Source organism: Anabrus simplex, chromosome 5 (genome assembly GCF_040414725.1).
Source record: "Anabrus simplex isolate iqAnaSimp1 chromosome 5, ASM4041472v1, whole genome shotgun sequence".
Classification (NCBI taxonomy): Eukaryota; Metazoa; Arthropoda; class Insecta; order Orthoptera; family Tettigoniidae; genus Anabrus; species Anabrus simplex.
The window spans coordinates 242,013,503-242,037,438 of NC_090269.1; the positions used below are offsets into that span (position 1 = coordinate 242,013,503).

Here is a 23,936-nt window from a genome sequence, read left to right on the forward strand (position 1 = left end):
GCTTGGTTCTTCAAGAAACCGGTTCTGCATACGATTCGAAACGGATAAAGACACCAATGCCACTGACAGTCCCAGTTGGTATTATCCTGTTTCAAGTACAGTTTGAAATTTCTCAACATCCTTTCTTGTAGGCAGACTATAATTGTCACAAACTCATTAATTAGCCGGCACAACTCAGTAAGCAACCTGTTTTAAGGGGCAAACCGCTTTCTAACCCAAACATAGCTTCCGTCTCTACCAGAGCATAGAGGTGAACCCTCAACCTGACTGGCTTTGAAGCAGATGTTCCAGCTGGTGCTAACATATACTCTCCAGATGGAAGGTATGGTTTCTCCTTGACAGGAGGGGTGAGAGACCATTCTGAAAGAGCTCCCTTCTGTCCCACTTTTTGTTCTGATTCAGACAGGCTGGGAAACATATTTCCAGCCTCAGTTGGCGAAGCTGCCTCTGTTGCCTTAGAAGTGGCTTTCATTGGCCTTTAAGGGGAAGGAGATTTGACCTACCTCCACTGCAGCGCTGGCTTAGTTGCCTCCAATGGCACAGGCTTCTTAGTGGCCGAATGTGAGACGCTCACTGGAGCAAATGTTGGCTTTCAGCACAATGATCTTTACTGGTATAGATGAAACAAAAGCTGAACTTGAGAGACTTTGTGCTGTAATGCTTTTAATACATTTATTGCATGGCTTTTAGCGCTGGGAGCGTCAGACGAAATATTTGGCTTACCTCGTGTAGGTCTATTTGATGCCCATGGGCAATCTGCGCGTCTGGATATGGGATAATGATGATGAGGTAGGAACGTGAAACCTAGTGTCGGGACTCAAACTGGCTAACCACAGGGTGAGACCACATATAGACTTGTTACCTTAACACATTGAGTGCCAAGCGACCCCACTTGGGTATGTTCGATTTCTGTACCATTAGATTTATTACTTTATATGTAACAAATAAACAACGAATGTCATAAGGTGGGAATTTGGAATTATTAACCATTCCTGTGTTAAGTCTCTGCCCCTTGAACTTCAAGGCCCCCTTAAGGGGTCATATGTTTGTTCGAAATAGAGAACTGTGCGAATCCATTTGGGTGCGAAGTGTGTGTTTTTAAACTATATAAAGCCTCTTCCTGCCATCTCTTGGCTATTTAACCCTTTTGATGCCAGGCTGTATGTAGTGGTTGTGCTAAGAATGCGAAGACAATTTTAATGAAAATGCACACAACAAAGAAAAACATTCTCCTACTTAAATTTTTGGAGGTAAATCCCTGTTATTTTTTGCTATAGCACACAGGTGAATAGAGAACATGTGAGTGTGACTATAACTGCAATAGAGTTTCATTTTCTTCTTTTAAAAGTGTACAAATTTTTAATTAATTTTAGAAAAACTTGACCTAATTTTTATATTTATAGTGTATCTTTGTCATGGGCATGATACCTCTGCGATAATATTTAGCTAATTTTGAATAAAAAACTAGTGCTTTACACAATTCTTGATGGTACTTTCTGAGAATTACGCATTTTTAGAAACTTATGTACACGCAGGTTAAATACACAATAATCTCTTCTTTACTTCGAACACTCATTAATTGATAAATTATCTACTGTAACTATTCCCCACATTGTAAGCGAGTGTCAACTACGGGCTTATCCAGGTAGATTGGAAGACTTCCTATCCCCAACAGTGGATTGAAAAGTTGGACATTCAGATATAACATAACACTAATGCCAGAAGTGAATCAATGTTTTTTGTTATTGTGTGCATATTGTAATTTCCTTGCCATACGCTAATAATAAATATATTTACACCATTGGAGGTAAATAAACGTATAAATAAGTGAGATAACAAGCGACACGAAGCAGCAGAGTGCAGGGCTACCACGCGTGGAACTTACAATGCGTCAAAAGAAATCTTTTATAAAACCTAAAACTTCACTGATATTGATAACGCCGCCAGGATTTTTAGCAGCAGCTCCCATGGCCGATAGATTGGCCACCTGGCACTACAGGAGTTAAGTAAATGCATAGTCCACCTTTCATTTGTCAATTCCTGTTAAGGCACAACCCCATACGAGTATGTCAGGAGTGGTCTGTATGCTGACAAAGTCACTGCCTATCTCGTGGGTTGTTTGTGTAAGTTTACAGTGCTGTTAGTTTTATTTTGTGTGAGTTAGTTTGTCCATTACTATGATTAAATCTTTATGAGTAAATCGAGCAGTAAAAGACTTAGTGCAGATAGTCTGGATGATTTACTGAACAAGTTGGACAATGATCATATCGACAAAGAATGTAGTTACAGTAATTTTGAACCAAGTAAAGGCAGAAAGATGGCAGGAATATATCCAACAGCTGTATCAAGGTAAAGATATAGATGAAATGGTTCTGAAACAGGAAGAGGCTGTTGATGCTCAAGGTACCTAGAATAAAAAGGTAGGCTACTCCAGCGGTTGAAGCTTCCATTGGCTGGAGCGCTATGACGTCACGCGGTATGAACGATAGCGAGTAAAGCACACCGTCGCAATACAGCAAGCCTGCGAGTTCTCGTTCCTGTGAAACATCTTCTCAATCATTCATCAAATAATAGTCTGGTTTAGTCTGATTCGATAAGTAACGGCACTTCAAATAGATTATAAAACGTGAAAATGCGTTAAACTTCGTCACATGCTGAGCAGGTAGAACATCAACTATCAAATACATGACATATAATACTATAGGAAATAAAATATTGCCATGCAACTCAAAATAATTTATTTCCTGACGAAGTAAATATTTATATCAAAACGGCATAGGAAAATATACATCATATCGACATTTTTATTAAAACGAACGTGTCAGGAGACTTAATTACTTGATGAACCAGCCCAAAGCTTAGCCTTCTTATTGGCATATTTTCTCAGTGCTAGTTCCTTATTCTTTGCATTAAAATGACATATCCTAATAAATGTCCTGGTCCTTACGTAGAGACAAATTATTTTGTCATGCAATACTGGAAATTTTGACTTAATAATAGAAATAAGAGTTTTCATTACGTTTTTGCATCTGGATACAATCTTACCGTGAAACACACCAAATGCAATTTCGAACTGGGCTATGTTTTTTAACCACTCATGACTGGGAAATTACTTTTGAAATAACCGAGATCCAGTAACAGGTCTCTTCTCGCACGACATTTTTGTCTCTTTCTTCGTATTTACTGTATATTGGATCACAGATACTATATTATTTTAATACCAATATAATGGTCCGTTATTATTTTTTATTTATTTATTATTTATTATATTATTTCACGAGCTTCGAAATATATTCAGAAATATAAGTTATTAGCTCATAATAATGTTAATGTTATTGGATTTTACATCCCACTATCTATGTATTTGAGCACCTTCACCACCGAACTGAGACAGGATCGAGCCTGCCAAGTTGGGCTAAAAAGGCCAGCACTCTACCATTTGAGTTGCTACTCAGCCTGGCTATTAGCACATAATTATACAAAATATGATTTTCATTCAGTCATTTATATCTGACACCTTTTTACCGTACGAGCTGTAATATTGGAGATATTCAAGAGTTTATTACAAAGTGTTTCAACAACCAAGCATTGCTGACGAGGAAGTATTGTTATGCCAACACGGTAGCAAACTAACTGGATATGATGGTTATTGTCGTTATTGTCTTTATAATATGCAAAATAATACTGATGTTATTTGTGTTACGTCTCACTAACAACATTTACGGTTTTCTGAGACTCCAGGTGCCGTAATTTTGCCCCACGGGAATTCTTTTACGTGTCGACAATTTATAGCGCCACACACGTTTCCATAATATGTTGACTGCATTTTAATAAGTACAGTGGTTCTACATCAGATACTGACAACACGAACACTGTTCACGTAGTGAACCACTATAAAATTATTATGCATCCGTGATCCGATGTGCAGTAAATACGTAGAAAGAAACAAAAATGTCGATCGGTCGGTCACTTGCTTTCTTGGCTTACGCTGCGTGAACTATCAATGATAGACCCCAAGTGTAAGCGTACGAATGACCTCTACAAAAAAGTCAGCGATGGCACATACCCATTTCTAACCGGCTGCCCTCTAGAAGCGATTTTATGCTATAGTCCGCGGTAAAAAATATAACTCCTTAAAATTAAATAAATGTTTCGATATTATCCTCGAGTTCCTAATCAAAATAAATTGTTTGACCTCCTCCAGTATTTTATAAGGATTACAATAACCTTGTCAGGACATTATTTGCATGAATGATTCAGAAGTTATGACCATTTTAGACTCTAGTGGTAATACGTGTCAGCAGGACGGACAAGCGCTGTCTCATATCACATATTCACACGTCTACTTACTAGAAGACTCACGGACCTAGTTGATACTTACCTACCTGAAGAGCAATTTGGTTTCTGGAAAGGAAGAAGCACTACACAAGCTGTTCAGTGTCTTCAAAGGGACATTGGAGATGCATACTAAAACCGAAAGAGAAACTACACGCGATCTTCGTTGACTTCTCATAAGCCTTTGACACCATCAGTAGAGACATTATCTTAACTAAACTAGAAAATTTACTTGGCCAACATAATCCCATATGCTGCATTATAAGAAGCATACTAAGCGAAAACTATATAGTGTTAGACGATGGAATCTCCCAACCAAGAACCATAAAGCAAGCAATAGGGATGTTACAAGGTGACCCACTTAGTCCCCTTTTATATACAGTGGCAACAGCGGACGTAATAGACGCGATACAATCGGAGAAAGTTAAAATATATATCTATGTAGATGACATTGTGATGGCCTCAACATAGAAAGAGGATCTGCAAACCTCTTTCGATCAATTGGCAGACTGGGCAGAGAATAACGAGCTATGTATTAATAAAGAAAAGGCAGTGACTGTGACATTTAGAAGAGGCGGGAAACAGGCGACTTTCTTCCATAGAACAGTTCCCCTAGCAGCAGTATCACATGTGAAATATTTGGGAGTGATCATGCAAACAGGTGGAGACAATTTTTTTTACCACAATAAGGACAGTCAGCGGAGCATTTAGAAGCGCAAATAGCATAAAACATCTGAGGAAATTATCACTAAAAACAGCAGCAAAATTGTTCAATGTCAAGGTTTCACCTGTCATTACCTACGGAATAGAAAAGGTGGTGGTGGTGGTGGTGGTGATTACTGTTTTAAGAGGAAGTACAACTAGGCAACCATCCTCTATATAACACTAATCAGAGAGAAGAAATGGAAGGGGCCCGACACTTCGAAAAATAAAGCGATCGGCCTAAGGAAGACAAGGGCCACGAAGGGCGTGAAAATTTAAGACTCCCTAGCCCTCGCAAACCTAATAGCGTCGGGGTCGGAAAAGAACAAGAGTTGACCAAGGGAGGTCGGATAGGATAGATGAAAGTGAGGAGCCTGGCACAAGTAAGTGGAAACAATGCCAGGACTCAGCTAAGGGCCCCGTGGTTGCCAACCCACTCTCCAAAGTTCAGAGCCCCTGGGTCCTCTTTTAGTCGCCTCTTACGACAGGCAGAGGATACCGCGGGTGTTATTCTTCTGCCCCCACCCACAGGGGGATGGAATAGAAAACATCTAGCCATACCTAACTAAAGCTCAACTGTCAAGCATAGGAAAAGTTAAAGCATCATTTCTGAAGAAAGCTTTATGTGTCTCCAAATACACTCCATCTCGCTTGGTTTACGTACTGGCAAAGGAACTATTCTACTTAGAGGAAATAAGGCTAAAATTTCTACTTCCAGCCACACCCGCGTACAAATCTACCATGATGGAACTTGCATCAAAGAGAGAAGAAATCTGGGAAGAGTTCTATGCCATCAAGAGTCATACATCTAATTTTTGATCTGATTTTTTATATGCTCTAAGGTGGAAAAATATATAATTCCTTCCATGGGAACTTAGAATTTCCATTTGGAATTGCTAGGCGGGCATTAATTCCATTGTGGAGTTTTATCTCTCGTATGCAGTTATCAGACTGTGCCTCTTATAATGGGCTTCTGATAAATTCACCTGCATACACCCCAGCATCAGTAGGTAGGGTCTGACACAACCCACTCTGAGAGTCTAGTGTCAGACCTAAGACGAAACGCTGGTTAACAGAGCAAATGCCTGAAAAGCCATACATCTAATTTTTGTAAAGCAACTTAAAAAAAAAAAATCTTTTCACAGAGATAGAGCTTCTATCTAGAGGAGAATGAGATCAGACCAGTTAGTCCACTGCGTACATTATTCTACGCCATGGGATTTTTTTTGCACCTTCACAACAAAAAGACTGGTTTGAATGAGATACCATGGGTCTGAACCTTTGGCAGTTATAGCACTGAAGACAGAATGTACAATCTTACATCACAATAGGTATTACTTTTTCTTTATCTGTTTCTGGCAGCAACCAAGGACCTAGGGAAGATGGATCCCATTCTTTCATGATGCTCATCTTCCCATGGGTTTGCACCCCACAGGGAATCTAATGTTAAAGATTTGGGTGGCAAGCTGCCATGGTCAGGTTTCAGTCATTTCAAAGCCATACCTGAAGGTATTCATCCCAAATGCCACCAACTCCAAGCATGGGCTGTCTCTGTAGCCACATGCAGTCTAGGCAATATCCACCATGTTAGGACGGTATTGTCCAGGGTCTTTTGATAAACAATGTTGTATATGCATGTACCCTATAGTGTATACAGAGGAGTTTCAGCTCTGGCCTTCACCTGTGAGGTACCTGTTTTTTCAGACAGATATTGCTGCATAGAAACATGATGCTCCCACTCAATAGGACATGGGTACCATCCAGGATTTTGAGCATGGTTGCACAAATAAGAGGTTCTTCCCCAAGCAGCAAACATACTAAATTTTGAATCGGTCAAACCATCAAGCCTTTATGACAGTCTGGGCTCAGTTACGAAGGTATCCTCACCCTTGCACCCATAAGGGCCCCAGTTCACAAATACCATGCCATAAACTGGAATCTTTCCAAGGTCGCCCCATTTAGCTTCCTCTTATGACAAACAGGAGTTGGTGGTGGAGGTAATTTAGGTTCCACCTTGAGTGTGAGCAAAGGGTTTTTGGTCTTGTTCCCAGCTTTTGGCTGTGTGTGTTTTAGCTTCTTAGGTATGAGAGGGGAAATCACTCTTTTACAATTTGGTTGAGGGTTGAGGTCTATCAGTGGCCCCATCCTATATTAGTCCCATGTTGTGTTGGTGTTGCTTTTGTACTCAGAACTTTCACGACCTGAACGCATCTTGTTGCATTTTGAGAGTGTGGTGGTTTTGGTTTCAGTGTTTGCGTATACATGTGTATAGTTGCTATGATGGTCTGTGCTTCCGAGTAGCTAGCGGGGACACATATTTGTATGGACTGAGATTTTTATAGTGGGTGGTAGTAGTTTGGTTTCCAGGTTCTTGAGTGGGTGGAGTAGTTGTGGGGGATACTGGAGTTAGACTGTAGGATTTGACCCATGGTGGGAATAAATTTATTTTTGACCGGGTTTTTTGTTTCTTTGATGAGGTAGGCGGGTTGTGGATGAGTGGAAGGTATTAACTGAAGAGGGTACAGAAACAGAATTTGTAATAACTTCACAGCAGGGAAAGGGATGTTCTTGATTGTAGGCAAGAGGATGGGAGAAAGGTTCGTGTAGCTGCGAGTCTTCATAATTATCTTCTTCATGCTGCTTGTTGCTATAGCTGAGGGTGAAGGGAAAAGCTGTATCTGGGACTGGAATAGTGGCTGGATGGGGATCTCTCAAGTTTGATTTCAAGGCAAAGGGAAGGGATTTCAATGTTTTAGATGCTATCAGCAAGATGTTGAAACTGGTGGCACAGTTTGTAGGTGGGGTCCGAACTAAATACACCAAGGTGATTCCTCCTACAAGCCGTGCCCCTTGAATTTTTGTGGAGTGAGTGGTTAGGAAAGTGTGAACTGTGGTTGATGCACTAGAATTTGTCAACTCATGATGCAAAAAAGATCTATGTTCTAACTTGTTGGCTGAGTAGGTCACTGTTGGGTGGTGTTGGGCGTGATCAGCCGTAGAAGAATGAGCACTTGATCAGTAGTCCACAGCTATCTGGTGTGTGGACAGGTGACTGCCTTTGAACGTTGTGCTGTGGCTGGATCGTAATTGGTATTTCGGTAACTATGCATGGTGGAGAGTAAGCAGCAGCAAGCAACATTCTAGCAAACTTGAGTTTTCATTGAAGAATGAGGAATTTGAAAAATTCAGTATAATTATTATCTCCCCTTATCCAGATGCAGCTGGGGTGGTGCAAATCTCCATCTTCAAGTGAGAGAATCTCCAACAGATAGCCGTCCCTGTTAGAGGGACAGAACCAGTTCATTCAGAACAAGTTATGACAATTAACTATAGTATTTCTATGTTTTATTGATATTTTTCTAGTAAGCAGGTTCATATCTGGTATGGAGCTTGAGGGCAAATCTCTTAAGATTTCCTGTCCTCTAGTTTATTGGAATTTTAAGCATTTTACACAATCATGTTATGGAATACAGGTAATGTCTGATAACATAAGTAGTGTTTTAGTCTGCTATAGCCTGGATGGTAGATTAATGTCCAGAGTTTTCTTAGGTACAGTCCCTCTGGCACCCGTCATGATACCAACCATTTCCATTTTTGTATTCTCTACCTGTTTTTAAGATCATCACAGCATGGTTCGTAGATGGCCCTTTTTCCATCACAGATAATTTTTGGCTGGTGTTTGCTGTCCTCAATAATAATAAATAATGTTATTTGTTTTACGTCCCACGAACTACTTTTTAAGGTCTTCGGAGACGCCGAGGTGCCGGAATTTAGTCCCGCAGGAGTTCTTTTACGTGCCAGTAAATCTACCGACACGGGGCTGTCGTATTTGAGCACCTTCAAATACCACCGGACTGAGCCAGGATCGAACATGCCAAGTTGGGGTTAGAAGGCCAGCGCCTTAACCGTCTGAGCCACTCAGCCCGGCTGCTGTCCTCAAAACACATGGGTAAATGTAAATTCATGTCCTCGTCTGAGGTGGTACAGCTCTTTTAAGACACCCTCCACTCTTTTTGGAGGTGAGGCGTGTGTATCCACTTAACAACATTCCAGCCCTTGTGCCAATCTTAAACTTCTGATAGTACTGGAAATCACACCTGGGTATCCAAGGATGGCAGCTAATAGCACTAATCATTAAACTACATGGGCGGACAACACCAGGTTGAGCACTAGTAACCTAAATCTGTTTTCCCTGGGATATTCCTGTTTACCCTGCATTAAATTTAGCAGGATATGGTACACAAGTGTGATGCTCAAGTATGTTTATCATACTCTAGAATCATCATCGTGAAACATATTTTGCATGAACACTTACAATAGCATAAGAACTTAAATGTATCATAAATGAAACAAGCTACACCTTATCATGAAGTGCCAATCTGTAAAGTGGGTTATCAGTAATTCCATCTTAAACAGCCATTACAGGAAACACTACAACCAATGAAAATGAACTACATTGCTCTCAGCAAGCCATCAGTGAATCACTATTCAAACTAATACTTGTGCTCATCAGGGACCTTATTCTTGAAATAGGCATGAGTTTGTAACAAATATATTGGTTAGTGTTCAGAAACTCGGGAATAAGATCCCAGTTCCTGTAGCAAATCGGGGTGTTTTGAATACGTATTGTGGTCAAGTAGTATGTATAGAAACAAGCACCACTGACACATTCCTTTCTTTGTAGAAAATTTTTTGTAATAATTTTGCTTTTCCATAATAGTTAGCACATATTAAAAGCTTTTAAAACACTGGGCATTCTAAAAAGAACATTAAGAACATAAGAGTTATTGTCATTTAATTTATATTATTACTACAATAATTTAAGTTTTGGTTGAACGATAACAATGCAACTACAAATTAATGGGGGAAAGTTATTATCTACGAACATTTAATTTTACTATCAAAGTATTTCTGCATTTTTATTTCCCCGTGATTTCCCTGTTTTTTCCAAAAAGGGGTACCGTGAGTACGAGTGATATAGTCACCACTGACCATCCCACATCAACTTTATTTCCAACATAAAATCCAAAAATGGTGCAAAAAGTTACCTTGGGGGTTTTTGTTTTTATTAAACATATCTTTAGCATGCTTCGTATGTGGTTCTCTTAGAAAATTATTATTAAAATTTAATCCCGTGACTTCCAATATTAGTCTGCGCAGAATGACTGAGTTTTCTTTTCTTCTTGCGGCCTTCTTGCGGAAGACATGGTCGGAGCGATGGACAAGGCTGACAACCTATCTAGTTAAGTATTAAGACGGGAAAAGCCATGTTAGAGCCGCAAAGCGGCCTTAGGCCCCTAGCAATGCATTCTATGCAGGCTAGTGGTGTAAAGTCGAATTACAATTTTTTAAAAAATATTTCACACTGATGAGGGGTGATTAGAACGCATTTTATAGGGTACAATAGTGGAAAGCTAAATTACAACTGTTTTCAGTATTTTTCAAAAAGAAGATTGCTCCATGCCGATAACAGCTGGTTAGGGTAGGTTTAACTTTTTTCAGTACTTTTTAAAAAACACAGATTTGTTCCAGGCCGATAAGAATGGAATCCTGTATTTATCGTTGTTTGTGCTTTTGTTCTGCATGGGTTGGTTATTACGACTGATGATGATGCCACATGCAACTTTACGTTGGGCAATAGGAAAGCAAGTTCATACTTCAGCAATACACAATGGTGACCGTTGCTCTCTATTTGGTTATATAGGTAAATGTACTTCTGGGGGTGGGATGGTGGGTTCCAGGACTTTGCAATGAACACATCTCTCTTTTAAAAGTATTTCCAAGTAAGATTTCCATACCTTATTATTTTCGACCAGATTTCTGGAACTCATCAATAAAAAAATTTGGACAGTTGAGGGTTATGAGCTGTGAACCTATCTGGAACGGCAATACTATTGAGCTACATCAATACTCATTTTCTCTGAATGCACACAATGTTATCTCTATAGTTGCCACAAACTTGTGATGAACACCACCAAGTCAGCATGCAGCCAATGTGATTTAAAACTCTCGAACAGTGGGTGCCACTGGCATTTCAACTCTGATGATATTTGTATACACACACACCTGAACGAAGTCCGATTTCTTTCGTCATGTGAATAGCGATATATGTAAACACACCTGATCCAACCCCTCATACCTAGTTTTGCTTGGCACATACAGTATACTGACAGGAGGCCAATAATTTGACGTATCACATGAATTCACCATCACAGTTTTCATGCTGCATTTCCCAGTATTCATCACAACATCAAATTGGCTCCCAATATTTGAGAGTTTTACAGCATTTTGACCTGTGCTGTCAAGTGGACACTCCAGCTGATCAATAAGTTTGATGAGGTGGACAACAAGTACATTGTGAAAGCTAAGGCTGCTTTTAAAATGAAGGGCTTGATGCCATCCTTGACTTTCATAAAAGCCTACATGAGTGTCATTCCTGAGGCCATCCTAAAGTTGGAGACCAATCACAATATTTTCTGTTGTTAGGAGAGTAATTGAGCGAGCTCTTGATAAACGCCTGAGAGAATACGTTGCTTTTAATCCACAACAACCGGGATTCATATCTTCAGCCGGTACACATATCAATACTTCTACACTCGATTCAGTTTTAAATTCCGCAAAACTGATCTAACAGTGATTTTTCTAGACGTCAGAAAGGCATCTGACAACATTGGGCACCTTCATTTACATGAGACCTTGAAGACATTAGGAATACCTGAGAAATTAAAGGAACTAATAGTTAATCTCCAGACAGGAAACACTACAAAAATAGAAACTGTAACTGGAAAGACAGTCACCTTAAGCCTAAAAAGGGGTGTTATGCAGGGATCACCTCTTTCTCCCTGTCTCTACAATCTAGCAACAGATCATATTTTAAACGAACTAACTGAAGACTCTCTCACAAGCCACTATGGATTTTCTTTAGTACCGCATCTTCCACCTTTAACGATCATGGGTTTCGCCGATGACTTGGTTGTCATAGGAAATAGTCGAAGAGCAGCACTTGAGCTCTTGAATATAGTCACAAGGAGATTTCACGAAATAGGGCTTTATATCAACCCAATGAAAACTACGGCAATCTGCATCGAACGCGGAAAGTTAATCGAAGACCCAGCTGAATTTAAGAGCTATGATATATCGAGTTTGCGACGTGGGGAAACAATCTGCTATCTGGGAGTTAACTTTTCAAATGAAATAATTTTTCAACCTACACAGGAGCTTAAAAATTACGGAATAAAATGGAGAAATTGGTTTCTTCCCCACTATTACAGGCTGACCAGAAATTTAAAGAAATAAACACAGTTATATGCCCATCTCTCATATACCCATTCCAAACTATCAAGCCAGAGAAGATTCCGAAAAAGTTCCTTGCTGATACAGACATACTAATTTGAAGTGCTCTTAAGGAAATTCTTCAAATACCTGCAGGCATTCCTAATGGAATAGTCTACACTGAGAAAAAATATACGGGGTTGGGATTCTTCTGCACCACTTGGGAAGCTCATCTTCAGCACACTAACAACTGTAAGGTACTATTAAGCTCAGGTGATGAATACATCCGAGCTACAAGAAATCTGAAAGAAGAAATAACTCTCTCACTACAATCCCTCAATGTCCCTCCATCTGACAATTTTCTGCATCCACGCCAAGAAATAACAGATGTCAGGAAAGTGAGAAGAGTACTGAGAGAAAGGGCATTCAGTGAGTGGTGTAACTTGCAGCAGAAAGGAAGAGGTGTATGTTTGTACAATGAATATACTCCTGCCAACTCCTGGATTCGAGACCATCAAGGCTTATCATGTAGTGAATGGCGTGAAGCAATTAAGATGACAGCGAACATTTCAGCAGTTAGATCGGTACCAGGAAGATCTCAGAACGATTCCCTTTGTAGGCGCTGCCTCAAGGAGATGAAAACTCTTGCGCATGTTCTGGTATCTTGTCCTCATGGTGAACTTTTAAGGAATACGTGTCATCATAACATTCGCTCGTTAATTGCGGCAATGCTAAAAGACCATGGTTTCCAGGTATTTGAAGAGGTTCATGGCTTAGCGGACAACGGAAGCCACAGAAGGATTGACATCACTGCTTTCAAGAATAAGAAGAGAGGTTACATCATCGACCCCACAATTCGCTTTGAAAGCCATAAGTCGCAGCCCTCAGATGTTAACCTAGAGAAAAGGAATATTTACTTACCAACAATTCCTTACTACAGGGAGAAATACCAGATAGAAGAAATCGACATAGTAGGTCTGATGATTGGAGCAAGGGGAACGATTCCCGCTTTTGCCGCTAATTTCTGGAAACAGATGTCTCTGCCAGTTACAGCGTTACGGGAGATTGCCATCATAGCCTTAAGGGGCTCACTGATAATTCTAAGAAATCACTGTTACAATTAGGTTACCTTCAATTTATCAAGTACAGTATATATATTTATCTTCTAAAAATAAATGTAAAAGTATACTTTGTCGCAAGGCAGCCTCTGCATGAGAGGAAGTATTTGATAAAATAAATAAAAATTCAGTGACTCGCCTAATTCTGAACATTTTGTAAATGAATTTTAAACTAACTTTTATAAGAAAACTTCTCATATATATACTTGAAACTTGAATGCAAGTATATCGCAGTGTATCATACAGACGAGAGCCCTAACTCTGCCACTTAATCAAGACACAAATAAATAAATACAATTAGAAAATAAAGCTCGTATATAAAGATATGTTATTGGTTTTTCGTTTCACTTTCCTTTCTTTAGTTTTTAACGGCGTTTTTTAGAGGATATTCTGCATATTTAACTGCATATAATGGGTTTTTCGAGCATATCTATGGAGCATATAATGGCTTTTTAGAACATATCTATCGAGCATATAACACATGGTTTTCGAGCATATCGATCTGATTCCTACGGATAACTTATTGAAAAAGTTACTGTGCAGACGACTGCCGTAGTGTGGGATTTAAATGTGTTTTCTCAATGAACTGCTATGGTATTTAAATAGGATGCAAATGGGTTAAGGCTGCCACAGCCCTGATTCGGCCACTGCATTAAGGTAAGTTTCATATAAAATTATTGCTGCAGTGTATTTCACATTGTTTCCTTTACATGGGTTTTTCATTTGTGCTTTTATTCAGCCGGGGTTGGTAACGCAATCTAATTATCATCGTTGATGGCAATAAAGTCACATTCTTTTCACATTGGCCAATAGGATTGCAAGTAGCTACTTCAGCAATGGACAATAGTGGATGCTGCTTTTTATTAGGTTATAAAAGTAAATGTACTTCTGGTGGTGGGGTGGTGGCTTCCTAGATATTACAATAAATACATCTCTCCACTAAAAAATTCCAAAAGATCCACATAATTTCCACTTATAATGTTACAAACTTTGGGTTGCACGGAGTCAACTTTTGCCCATGTTTAAGTACCGTACTGTCAGGGTTATTAAGGACAGGCTTACACAAGATGTTCTTCGATCCCCAACCTATATTCCAAACATTATAGTTTAATTGAAGTTTTGGGTGATTTGGGCTCTATCTGGTGGTTGTGTGTAGAAACACAAGACATCCACCAATCCCAAGTTGCCATTTACATCAATTTACATGGGTTAAGCATGATCTCAAGACTTGGTTGCCATCAGTATGTGTACTAGCAGAAGTACCCGTTCTTCGAACGGGTTATCAGAAACTGGCTTTAGTTACTCATACTATCGGTGTGACTGACTTCATTAGATATTTATATCACTGGTGTATTTACTTAAGTACGTAGAAATTATTTGTCATGTTTGGAATTATAGTGTATCTTCTTCTCCTTTTCTTCATGGGGGCCTCTAAATATTAGTCCCTAATTAGCGTCGACATCTAAGATCTTTTGCTACCATGTTTTTCCTTCATTCCCACCTAGATATACCTGCTCCCTTCACAAAGCTGCAGGTTTAGTGTAAGTATACTTCCGCTAGATAGCAACACAAATATAAATATTATTGAATGTATTTGTTTGATCCGACATTTCGTAACTGTTACAAATGATCAAGGAAATACGCGATGCATAAAAAGAAACTAATATAATTATCGAGAATTATAATTCTCAGGGCCTGTCACTCATGTTGCACATCATATAATGAATCTGAGTATAAATGTTGAGAAATTTTTTCAAGTCACTGTGTACAGTACATAGGTTGATTTCCTGGTTACAATGATTGTAAAAGTGGACCAAAATATCGGCACTAATAAAATCAGTGATCCTACTACTCCATGATTTGATGGAAAATAGTTTAAACCATAGGTAACAGACGCCGCAAAATGCTGAAACCTAAGTCAGTACATAAAAACGGAGGCCCGTCGGCAGCCGTTGGTCACTGTACTACGGAGATCTCCGGGGCTATTATTTCTATACTTCACTCCCTTTCCATCCCTGCCCAAAGGAGTGCTGTGAGCGTCTTACACAACAGTTTATTTTTTCCAGATAGTAAGTCATATGTGTATCAATTTTGGTTGGCAGCTATGCCCAAACGTACATGCATAATCTAGCTGCTGTAGAATCCTGGAGCTGATGTTGCCATGGTTACAGCCGTTCGTTTTTTTATCCGATTCCTAGAGCAGGGGTAGTGTGGTTCCAATATCTCCATAACGGCTGGTTTTAGGGCCCGAAGGGTTTACAGAGTTTTGTTCTTTGCCTCAAGGGGCTTAAAATGAGCTTTGCCTCGTCCTTGTACGACAAATTCCATTTCGCCTATATTAGTCTATTATTTTAATATTTGTAAATCTCCCTCCGTCACCCCCCCCCCCCTCGAATTGTTTTGAAAATAAAATACAGCCCATATTACTCACTGGCAATGTAGCTTTCTATAGGTGAAGTAATTTTTTAAATCGGTTCAGCAGTTTTTGAGTCAATCCATTACAAACAAATACACAAATTTTTCCTCTTTATAATATTAGTATAGAAGTATAGATTAAATCCCTACACATACAGTTGCCGTCAGGAAGGGCATCCAGCCGTAAACAAGGGTCAAATCCCCATGTGCGACACAGTTCGCACGCGCAACCCCATAGGCGTGGGTAAAGCGATAGAAGAAGATACTCATTTTAAAAATTCACCCGCTTTTATTCATTTCACTCCCTTCAGTGGATTTTCCAAAAATAGTGTGTTCATTTTTAAAGGAGATTCCAAGTACCAATTTTAAAATCTGTAACATCTTCATTTTTTGAGATATATGTATCCTCATATACATAACTCCTTCCTCACTTCTTTTAATCCCCCTCCCCCCCCAAGTGAATTTTCTGAAAATGAATATTTGTGTTCTTTTATTTTTAAAGGGAATTCCAAATATCAATTTTCATGTCTGTAACATATTAGGTTTTTGTGATTTATTGTAGATAATTTCACTGCTGTAGAATCCTGGAGCTGATGTTGCCATGGTTACGTCAGTTCATTACTTTATCCGATTCCTAGAGCAGGGGTGGTGTGGTGCCAATATCCCCGTAATGGATGGTTTTAGGGCCCGTAGGGCTTACCGAGTTTTGTTCTTTGCATCAAGAGGATTAAATTGAGCTTTGTCTCGTCCATATACGACAAATTCAATATTTTGCCTATATTAGCCTATTATTTTTATATCTCCCCCTGTGCCCCCCACCTTGAATTGTTTTGAAAACAAAATTCAGCCCATGTTAGTCACTGGCAATGTAGCTTTCTATAGGTGAAGTAATTCTTAAAATCGGTTCAATCGTTTTTGAGTCTATTCGTTACAAACAAACATACAAATTTTTCCTCTTTATAATATTAGTATAGACAATCACCACATGGTTAAGTTATGTCACTTGGTACGTAATGTTATTTGGTATGGCTTGCAATTTTTTGAGTTTTCTTCAATCATTTGTGCTTTTCATATTGTTATCTCTACTCATCTCTCTAGTATAGTACAGTATAGTGTAGTTTACAGTTTAGTATAGCATAAATTAGTACAATAGCCTATAATATTTTTAAAAGGTTTAATAGTTCCATGTAGCTGTAGTTTTATTTACATCCCTGTGATGGTTAGTGTACCTGCTCTGTCTGTGAGTATCATGCCCCAGTGTCATTCTGGAGAGATAAGTGGAAAGAAAGTGACTGAGATCAGTGGAGTGTTCCCTTAGTAGACCATAACCTGATTCCTGTGCCAGCCATTAGCTGCAAATAATTTATTTCCAAATTCTCTCCGGAGAAGTCAGGGGAAGATGTTCTTACTGCCCTTTGGTAATTGAAGAGAGCATCTCTACTATTCAGCAGCTTGAACCGGATGAAAATATTCAATATTTGGAAGTCAGCTTTCACGACAATTTAGTAGAGTCCTTTGTTCAAAGCAGAACAAAAGTTCTTGGTTGTAAATCAGTTCATATGGCCCACTCTTATATACCGTCTGCAGAACGCTAATACCACTAAAATTCTGCAGTTCTAAAATTCATGTCGTCAAGACTGTGAGAAGCACAATTTTTTTTTTGCTAGTTGCTTTACGTCGCACCGACACAGATAGGTCTTATGACGATGATGGGACAGGACAGGGCTAGGAGTGGGAAGGAAGCGGCCGTGGCCTTAATTAAGGTACAGCCCCAGCATTTGCCTGGTGTGAAAATGGGAAAGCACAATCAAAGAAATTCTTCAGTTACCTGCTTACATGCCAGACAGCCCTCTATAGTCTGCAAGCAAAATGAAGGGGCTTGGGCTGTGGAAAGCAGAATCGGACACACCACTTCAACATCTTAACATCTGTCACTTACTAGAGAAGGGTGGTAATGCGTACAATAAATAATTTATTTGCTTTATGCCCCACTAACGACTTTTACGGTTTTCGGAGATGCTGAGGTGCCAGAATTTAGTCCCACAGGAGTTCTTTTACATGCTAATAAATCTACCGACACAAGGCTGAGGTATCTGAGCTCCTTCAAATACCACCGGACTAAGCCAGGATTGAACCTACCAAGTTGGGGTCAGAAGGGGAGCCACTCAGCCTGGCTGGTAATGAGTATATAACATCATTGCACAATCTGGCAGAAGAGAGGAAACTATGCGTTCAGAAACTTCACCTAAGAAACGCAGATAACACCCAACTCGAAGAACTTAATGCAAGGAAGTTAAGAGAAATGCTAAGGAGAAAAAGAGTATAGCAAATGGTGTGCATTAAGAACTCGCGGTAAGAGAGCCATGCTCTATCAGGAATACACACCGGCTAACTGATGGATCGACACCCTAAATGGACTCTCCGGATGAGAGTGGAAAGACGTGCTGAAAATGCAATACAACGTGGTTCCTGTACGGGCCCTCCCTGGATGTAGCCGGGATGGAGCCCACTGCAGACACTGCAGTGAGCCTGAAACCCTAGCACATGTTCTTGGTTCATGTCCACGACGAGACTTGCTTAGGAATGTTAGACACAACAGAATTAGACCTAGAATTGCAGAAGCATTCTCCGAGAAAGGTTATGAGGTACACGAAGAGGTGCCATATATTGCTGACGATGGAAGAAACTAGAGAATAGATATAACTGCAATTGACCGAGAATTTTTTCCTTGCATATATTCTGGACCCCACCATTAGAAGTGAGGTTGACTCAAATCAACCAGCAGAGTCAGATGCAGAGAAGCGAGCCATCTATGAACCAACCATCAGCTACTTCAAAGAATCATATATCATCTCCTGTATAAGGATTGTATGACTTTTCATTGGAGCAAGAGGAACCATATCAAAATTCTTAGTTGAGTTCTTCAAAAGTGTGGGCATTCCTAAGAATCTGTACTGTGATTTAGCCGCCTTGGCCATTTAAGGTTCCGCCCAAATTGTTAAGAAATCACCTCTACAGTTCTAAATACAAGAAGGATTAACTCCAGAAAACTCTTCATGGTTACACAGTTATTCAATATTCTAATGTTATGGTATACTTAAGTCAGGTTTAGGCAGGCTATCATTGTAGGAAGTACAAATAAATAAAAATCTTAATAGTATTCCAGTTTGTGTTGAATGTTGTTAGTAAGTGCATACAGTACACGGTCTTTGAAGTTTTTGTGAATTTGTTTTCACACGTGATTCATTAGTTTTTCCGAGTATAGCATTACATTTTACAAGGGCTGCCTGCTATGGTCTTATAGCATCTGCTGTTCTCACAGCAGTAGAGCACTGGCAATATAGGTAAGGCGATGCTCATGTGTTTTGCGAACTGTCAATTTAGAAGTAAAGCTGTGGAGCATAGTTCGTGAACTAGTCCACACCATGTCAACACATATTCTTTACGGAATAAGTCAGCGTTTGGAGATTGTCAGAAGCTAATTATGCACTGTGTGTAAATCTATGTGGTAATGTGTCACAAAGGAATATCTCCAGATATAGGCCTAACAAAGGTGCCTCTGTAAATGAGTGGTAGAGTGTCGGCCTCCAGATCCAAAGATAGCGGGTTCAAATCTGGCAGATGTAGTCAGATCTTTGAAGGTTGTAAGATTTCCTGTGGCGACACATTTGGTGTTTACCTGACAAATTTCATTTAAAACTCGGCCATAGACTCCCTAGAAAGATTTGGTTTACTCTGACATCTAGTAGGACTACAGTACAATGGAACGTCGGAACTGACAACTGTTTTTATGTCACCTGTGTGTTTGTACATTTTAGTTATTAGATGTATTACATTAAGGCTGAAGATGGCCAGCCAAGGCCGAAACTAGTCCCTAGTTTAGTAATGTAATTCAATAATATTGCTTTAAAAGGTGGACCATTACAACATTAACTTAATAATTATTGTGATCACAATTCAATACGGATCAAAACTATGAAGTTTATATCCTATGACTATGGTGAAGGTGGCGCTTCATTGATCAAATCGCTGGTGTAAAAACATTTTAAATGATGTGAAACTATATCTGAAGCAGCACATACGAAAGATTCTTCTTTTATGCTTGCCAGGAATCCACCAACCTGCCCCTAGAAATATTCTTACTTGTACAGAAAGAATAAAAAAAGAACTGCAGTTTGATTCATCCTGGAGTGTGCCGATTACTGTAATTTTTTGGTCATATTTTAACAGGACTACAGGAGATGCTACAGGCTGCTTTGCACCCCTAAACCGTGCAGCCCAATATTCTACTTATCCAGACCAGTGGTCTTCTCTCCCTAATTCTCCAACATTGGCATTATATATATATATATATTTAAAAAAATAAGAGTTTTGTCTGTAAATTGATCAGAATTCAAAAATAATAGTATTTCTGTAATGGTCGTGAGCACAGTAACAAGGAAATGCACTTTTTAATTTTATGTAATTTCTGTCTATATGTACTATCTGCGCACTTTTTAGCGATAGATTTGTGTACGATTTTGAGGAGTAAGGAGGGAGTTCTTCCGGTTCCGTTAGTACTGCCAACTGAATGGAAATGAAATCTGAATTGAATCAATGATATGATCGATCGATATGAATTTTCTAAACCTTTGTTATTTTAAGCCAACAACTGTGTCACACACACACATTATATAACATTTCTCGATGCGAATCTTATTCCTAGAGTGAATTCTATAGTTTGGCTTTGCTGTGTAAATAACAACTGTACTAGTATGTAAAGTGTACGCCAGACATTGCACAGCGATGCATACGTGATTCATAGTTTGTGTTTCAAAGATTGCCAGTACGAATCTTGAAGATTGCCGAGGTCGACCGCTTCAGCACTAGGGTGTAAATCTATCGCTAAAAAGTGCGCAGGTAGTACATGTATGTACGTACGTACATACGTACGCGCATCACGAGAAAACCGGCTGAACAGAATTTAATGCAAATCCGTATGCAGAGTCAAAAACGACTGAAGAGAATTTAATGCAAATCGGTATACAGAGTCCGGGAATAAGTCGCTACAGTCTAGGCCATAAATAATGTTATTCACACTGAATGAAATGACAGTTTGGGGTAAGGCCTAAAGTTTATTTCTCAAATATTTATGTTAGTGGTCCTATCGTTAAACACTACATAACTAAAGTTATATCGTATTAAATTTCCGATCATTTATGTATTATAAATTTTTACCGTACTGGCTTTGAAAACAGAGATATATATGAATTTGGATTTTTGTTGTTAGGTCTGTATCACCCCCAAACCACGGGAAAATGGATTAACAGAATTTAATGAAAATCGGTATGTAAAGTTGGTGAATAAGGAACTACAGTCTACGGTATAAATTATTTTATTCACAATGATTGAAATGGTAGTTTAGGGGAAGGTGCCTAAAATATAATTAACAGTCTACATTATTGGTCATATCAAACAGTATTACATAACAAAAGTTATAGAGAATTAAATTCTGATCATTTAGGTCTTACAGTTTTACCGTACCGACTATGATAAGATTGGTGGTGATGAAGGTTAAATTGTGAAGATGATTATAAAAATGAGAAAAATTCATGAAGGAACGATCACTTGAATAATAACACAAGAGGGAGTCATGAAAAAAAAGGAAGACTCACTTTACATTAGATGCCCTAATACCACAGAGTCGAAAGAAAAGTAAATGTGAATACCTGCAATATAGAAAGCTCATAAAATTGATCCAATAACATTACATTATTTGTTGTGATGTGCTTTGTGTCATCTGCTGCCATTCATGACCGACAGATGGGATTACTGCTGCGTACCGAGTATAACAGCCTGCCTGAATATTGGCTTGAAGTAGCTAGAAGTTAGATCTCTTTCTTTTTTAGCGTGCCATTCCTGCGGTTCACAAATTTTCTGATACTACTGGTACGTATCACACTGGTTCATCATAGTATTCCAGCTACTCCACCCCTACTCTGAGGCGCTGATTGGAATGAGCAGTGTGAACACTTAACAGAATAATGGCAGATGAGTGTTCACTGCTGTCTGTGGCCTGATCATTCCAGCTCTGGAACTTTGGACTGTTAGATCGGCATAATAGTACTGTTCGCTAAAAGGAGAAAATGTAGCCCAACGTTTATAACATTATAAGGAAGTAAAAATAATGCAAATCCTACTTGGAAGTCCTTTTAGAGGAGAGGTGTGTTCATTGCGATGTCTAAGAACCCACCATCCCGCCCCCAGAAGTACATTTACTTTTATAACCCAATGAAGAACACCACCCGCCATCGTCCATTGCTAAAGTAGCTACTTGCATTCTTATTGGTCAATGTGAACAGAATTTGACGTCATTGACATCAGTGCTGATAAATACACTGCGTTACCTATCCCTGCTTAATAAAAGCACAGACCACCTAGTTGTACTTCCTCTTAAAACAATAATCGCCACCACTACCTTCTTGCTTGCCAGACCAATGGTCTTGTCCAGATCCTATCCTAACCATCTACACGGCAAGAACCAGTCCAGACCAATTGTGTTTCCACATGAAACTAGAGGCCTAGGGTTGCTTCGCGGCTTCTAACCGTCCAGACCAATGGTCTTGTCCAGATCCTATTCTAATGGTCCGCACGGCAAGAAACAGTCCAGACGTATGGTTTTGTCCAGATCCTATCCTAATCGTCCGCACGGGTAGAACCAGTCCAGACCAATCGTGTTTCCACACAAAACTAGAGGCCTAGGGCCGCTTCGCGGCTTCTAACCGTCCAGACCAATGGTCTTGTCCAGGTCCTATCCCAACTGTCCGCACGCCAAGAACCAGTCCAGATCCTATCCTAACGTCCGCGAAGCATCACTCATTAATTCCTAAGTACAGAGATTGGCAACAATGAGCACAGCTTGACAACATCCTTCAGAAGTAGTCCGCGAGCGTGTAAACAAAAGACAGTCGTTCCGCGCGCAGCTGAATGTAGTGAGTACTGGGCTGCGAGAAGTAATGATGCGAAACACGGGTACATCAGCTACTCCTTGTATATTACTAGTGATGTCGTCGAGCCGTGCTATATTAGATCTCTAACCTATCTTTCGCGAATGGTCAACGGAAGTTTTACCATTACACAAACATGCAATAACAATTACATTCGAATAATCCACGTGTTTTAATGGTGATACTACGCAACTTCTGTATGAAACCATTAACTTCGGCGAACATAATACACGTGAGGTTTTCTTCAACGAGCTTCCACGGACAAATACGTATTAAATTTTAAACTGATAGCCTCATGCTGATTAGTTACTTTAGGAGTGCATTTCGAGATAATAAAAAGTTAGATAGCACACTCAACTAAGGAACGTTATCCCGTATTACACAAAAAGTAGGGTTACGGAAGGTCAAGCAACAAAAGGCCGTTACAAATAAAATACAAGCATTAACATTGATAAAAAAACTCACCCCATGCCCATAGAGCGACCGCATTCCACTGTTGAGAGAAGAATAAAGAATATTATAATGACATGTCAAAATTGTAAATCAACTCATTTAATATCAGAAATACCACAATGGCAACCAGATAAGTATTTATCTACAAATCTGGAATTCACAACTGACTCACCTTTTTTACTTCAAACCGTTTCTTTTCTCCCTTTCCACTACTGGATGTTGGCAACTCGATTTCTTCCTCATCAACGTCCATTGCAGAAGCCATTTTCGTGGATTTCCTATGTAACAAAAGACAATGACTACCGTAAAGAAAACCAACAAAAATCTTCACACTGAACAGGACCGCCAACATCAATACATTTATAGATGATGACAGTGTTGCCAATCCAATTTTAATTTAATAAGCTAAACGATCTTCCAATTTAAGCTAGAAAAAGGAAAATGACTAGAAAAAGTTAAAAAATGAGCCAAATATTTATAGCACTGCTCATCGGGCAGGGAGTGAAATTGTTCTTTGTTCTGTTCAATTAGCAAACCATTATAACCGCAAACTATGGACATTTAATTATGTACACTGAGCTTGCCTTGACGTGTGTAGGTATTGGTGATTATTGTTTTAAGAAGAAGTTCAACTACAAAACCATCCTCTATAAAG

The 23,936-nt window shown here is 39.3% G+C and overlaps 1 protein-coding gene across 1 annotated transcript in view; it reads right to left on the reverse strand.

Moving 5' to 3' along the window:
- The window catches only part of Roc1a (Regulator of cullins 1a), a 119,526-nt gene extending 95,905 nt beyond the window's left edge, over positions 1-23,621 (reverse strand). The window contains 1 exon segment of the mRNA XM_067148479.2: positions 23,294-23,621. Coding sequence (XP_067004580.2) covers positions 23,294-23,546 — 253 coding nt within the window. The 5' untranslated portion in view covers positions 23,547-23,621.
- Between the last annotated feature and the right edge of the window lie 315 nt (positions 23,622-23,936).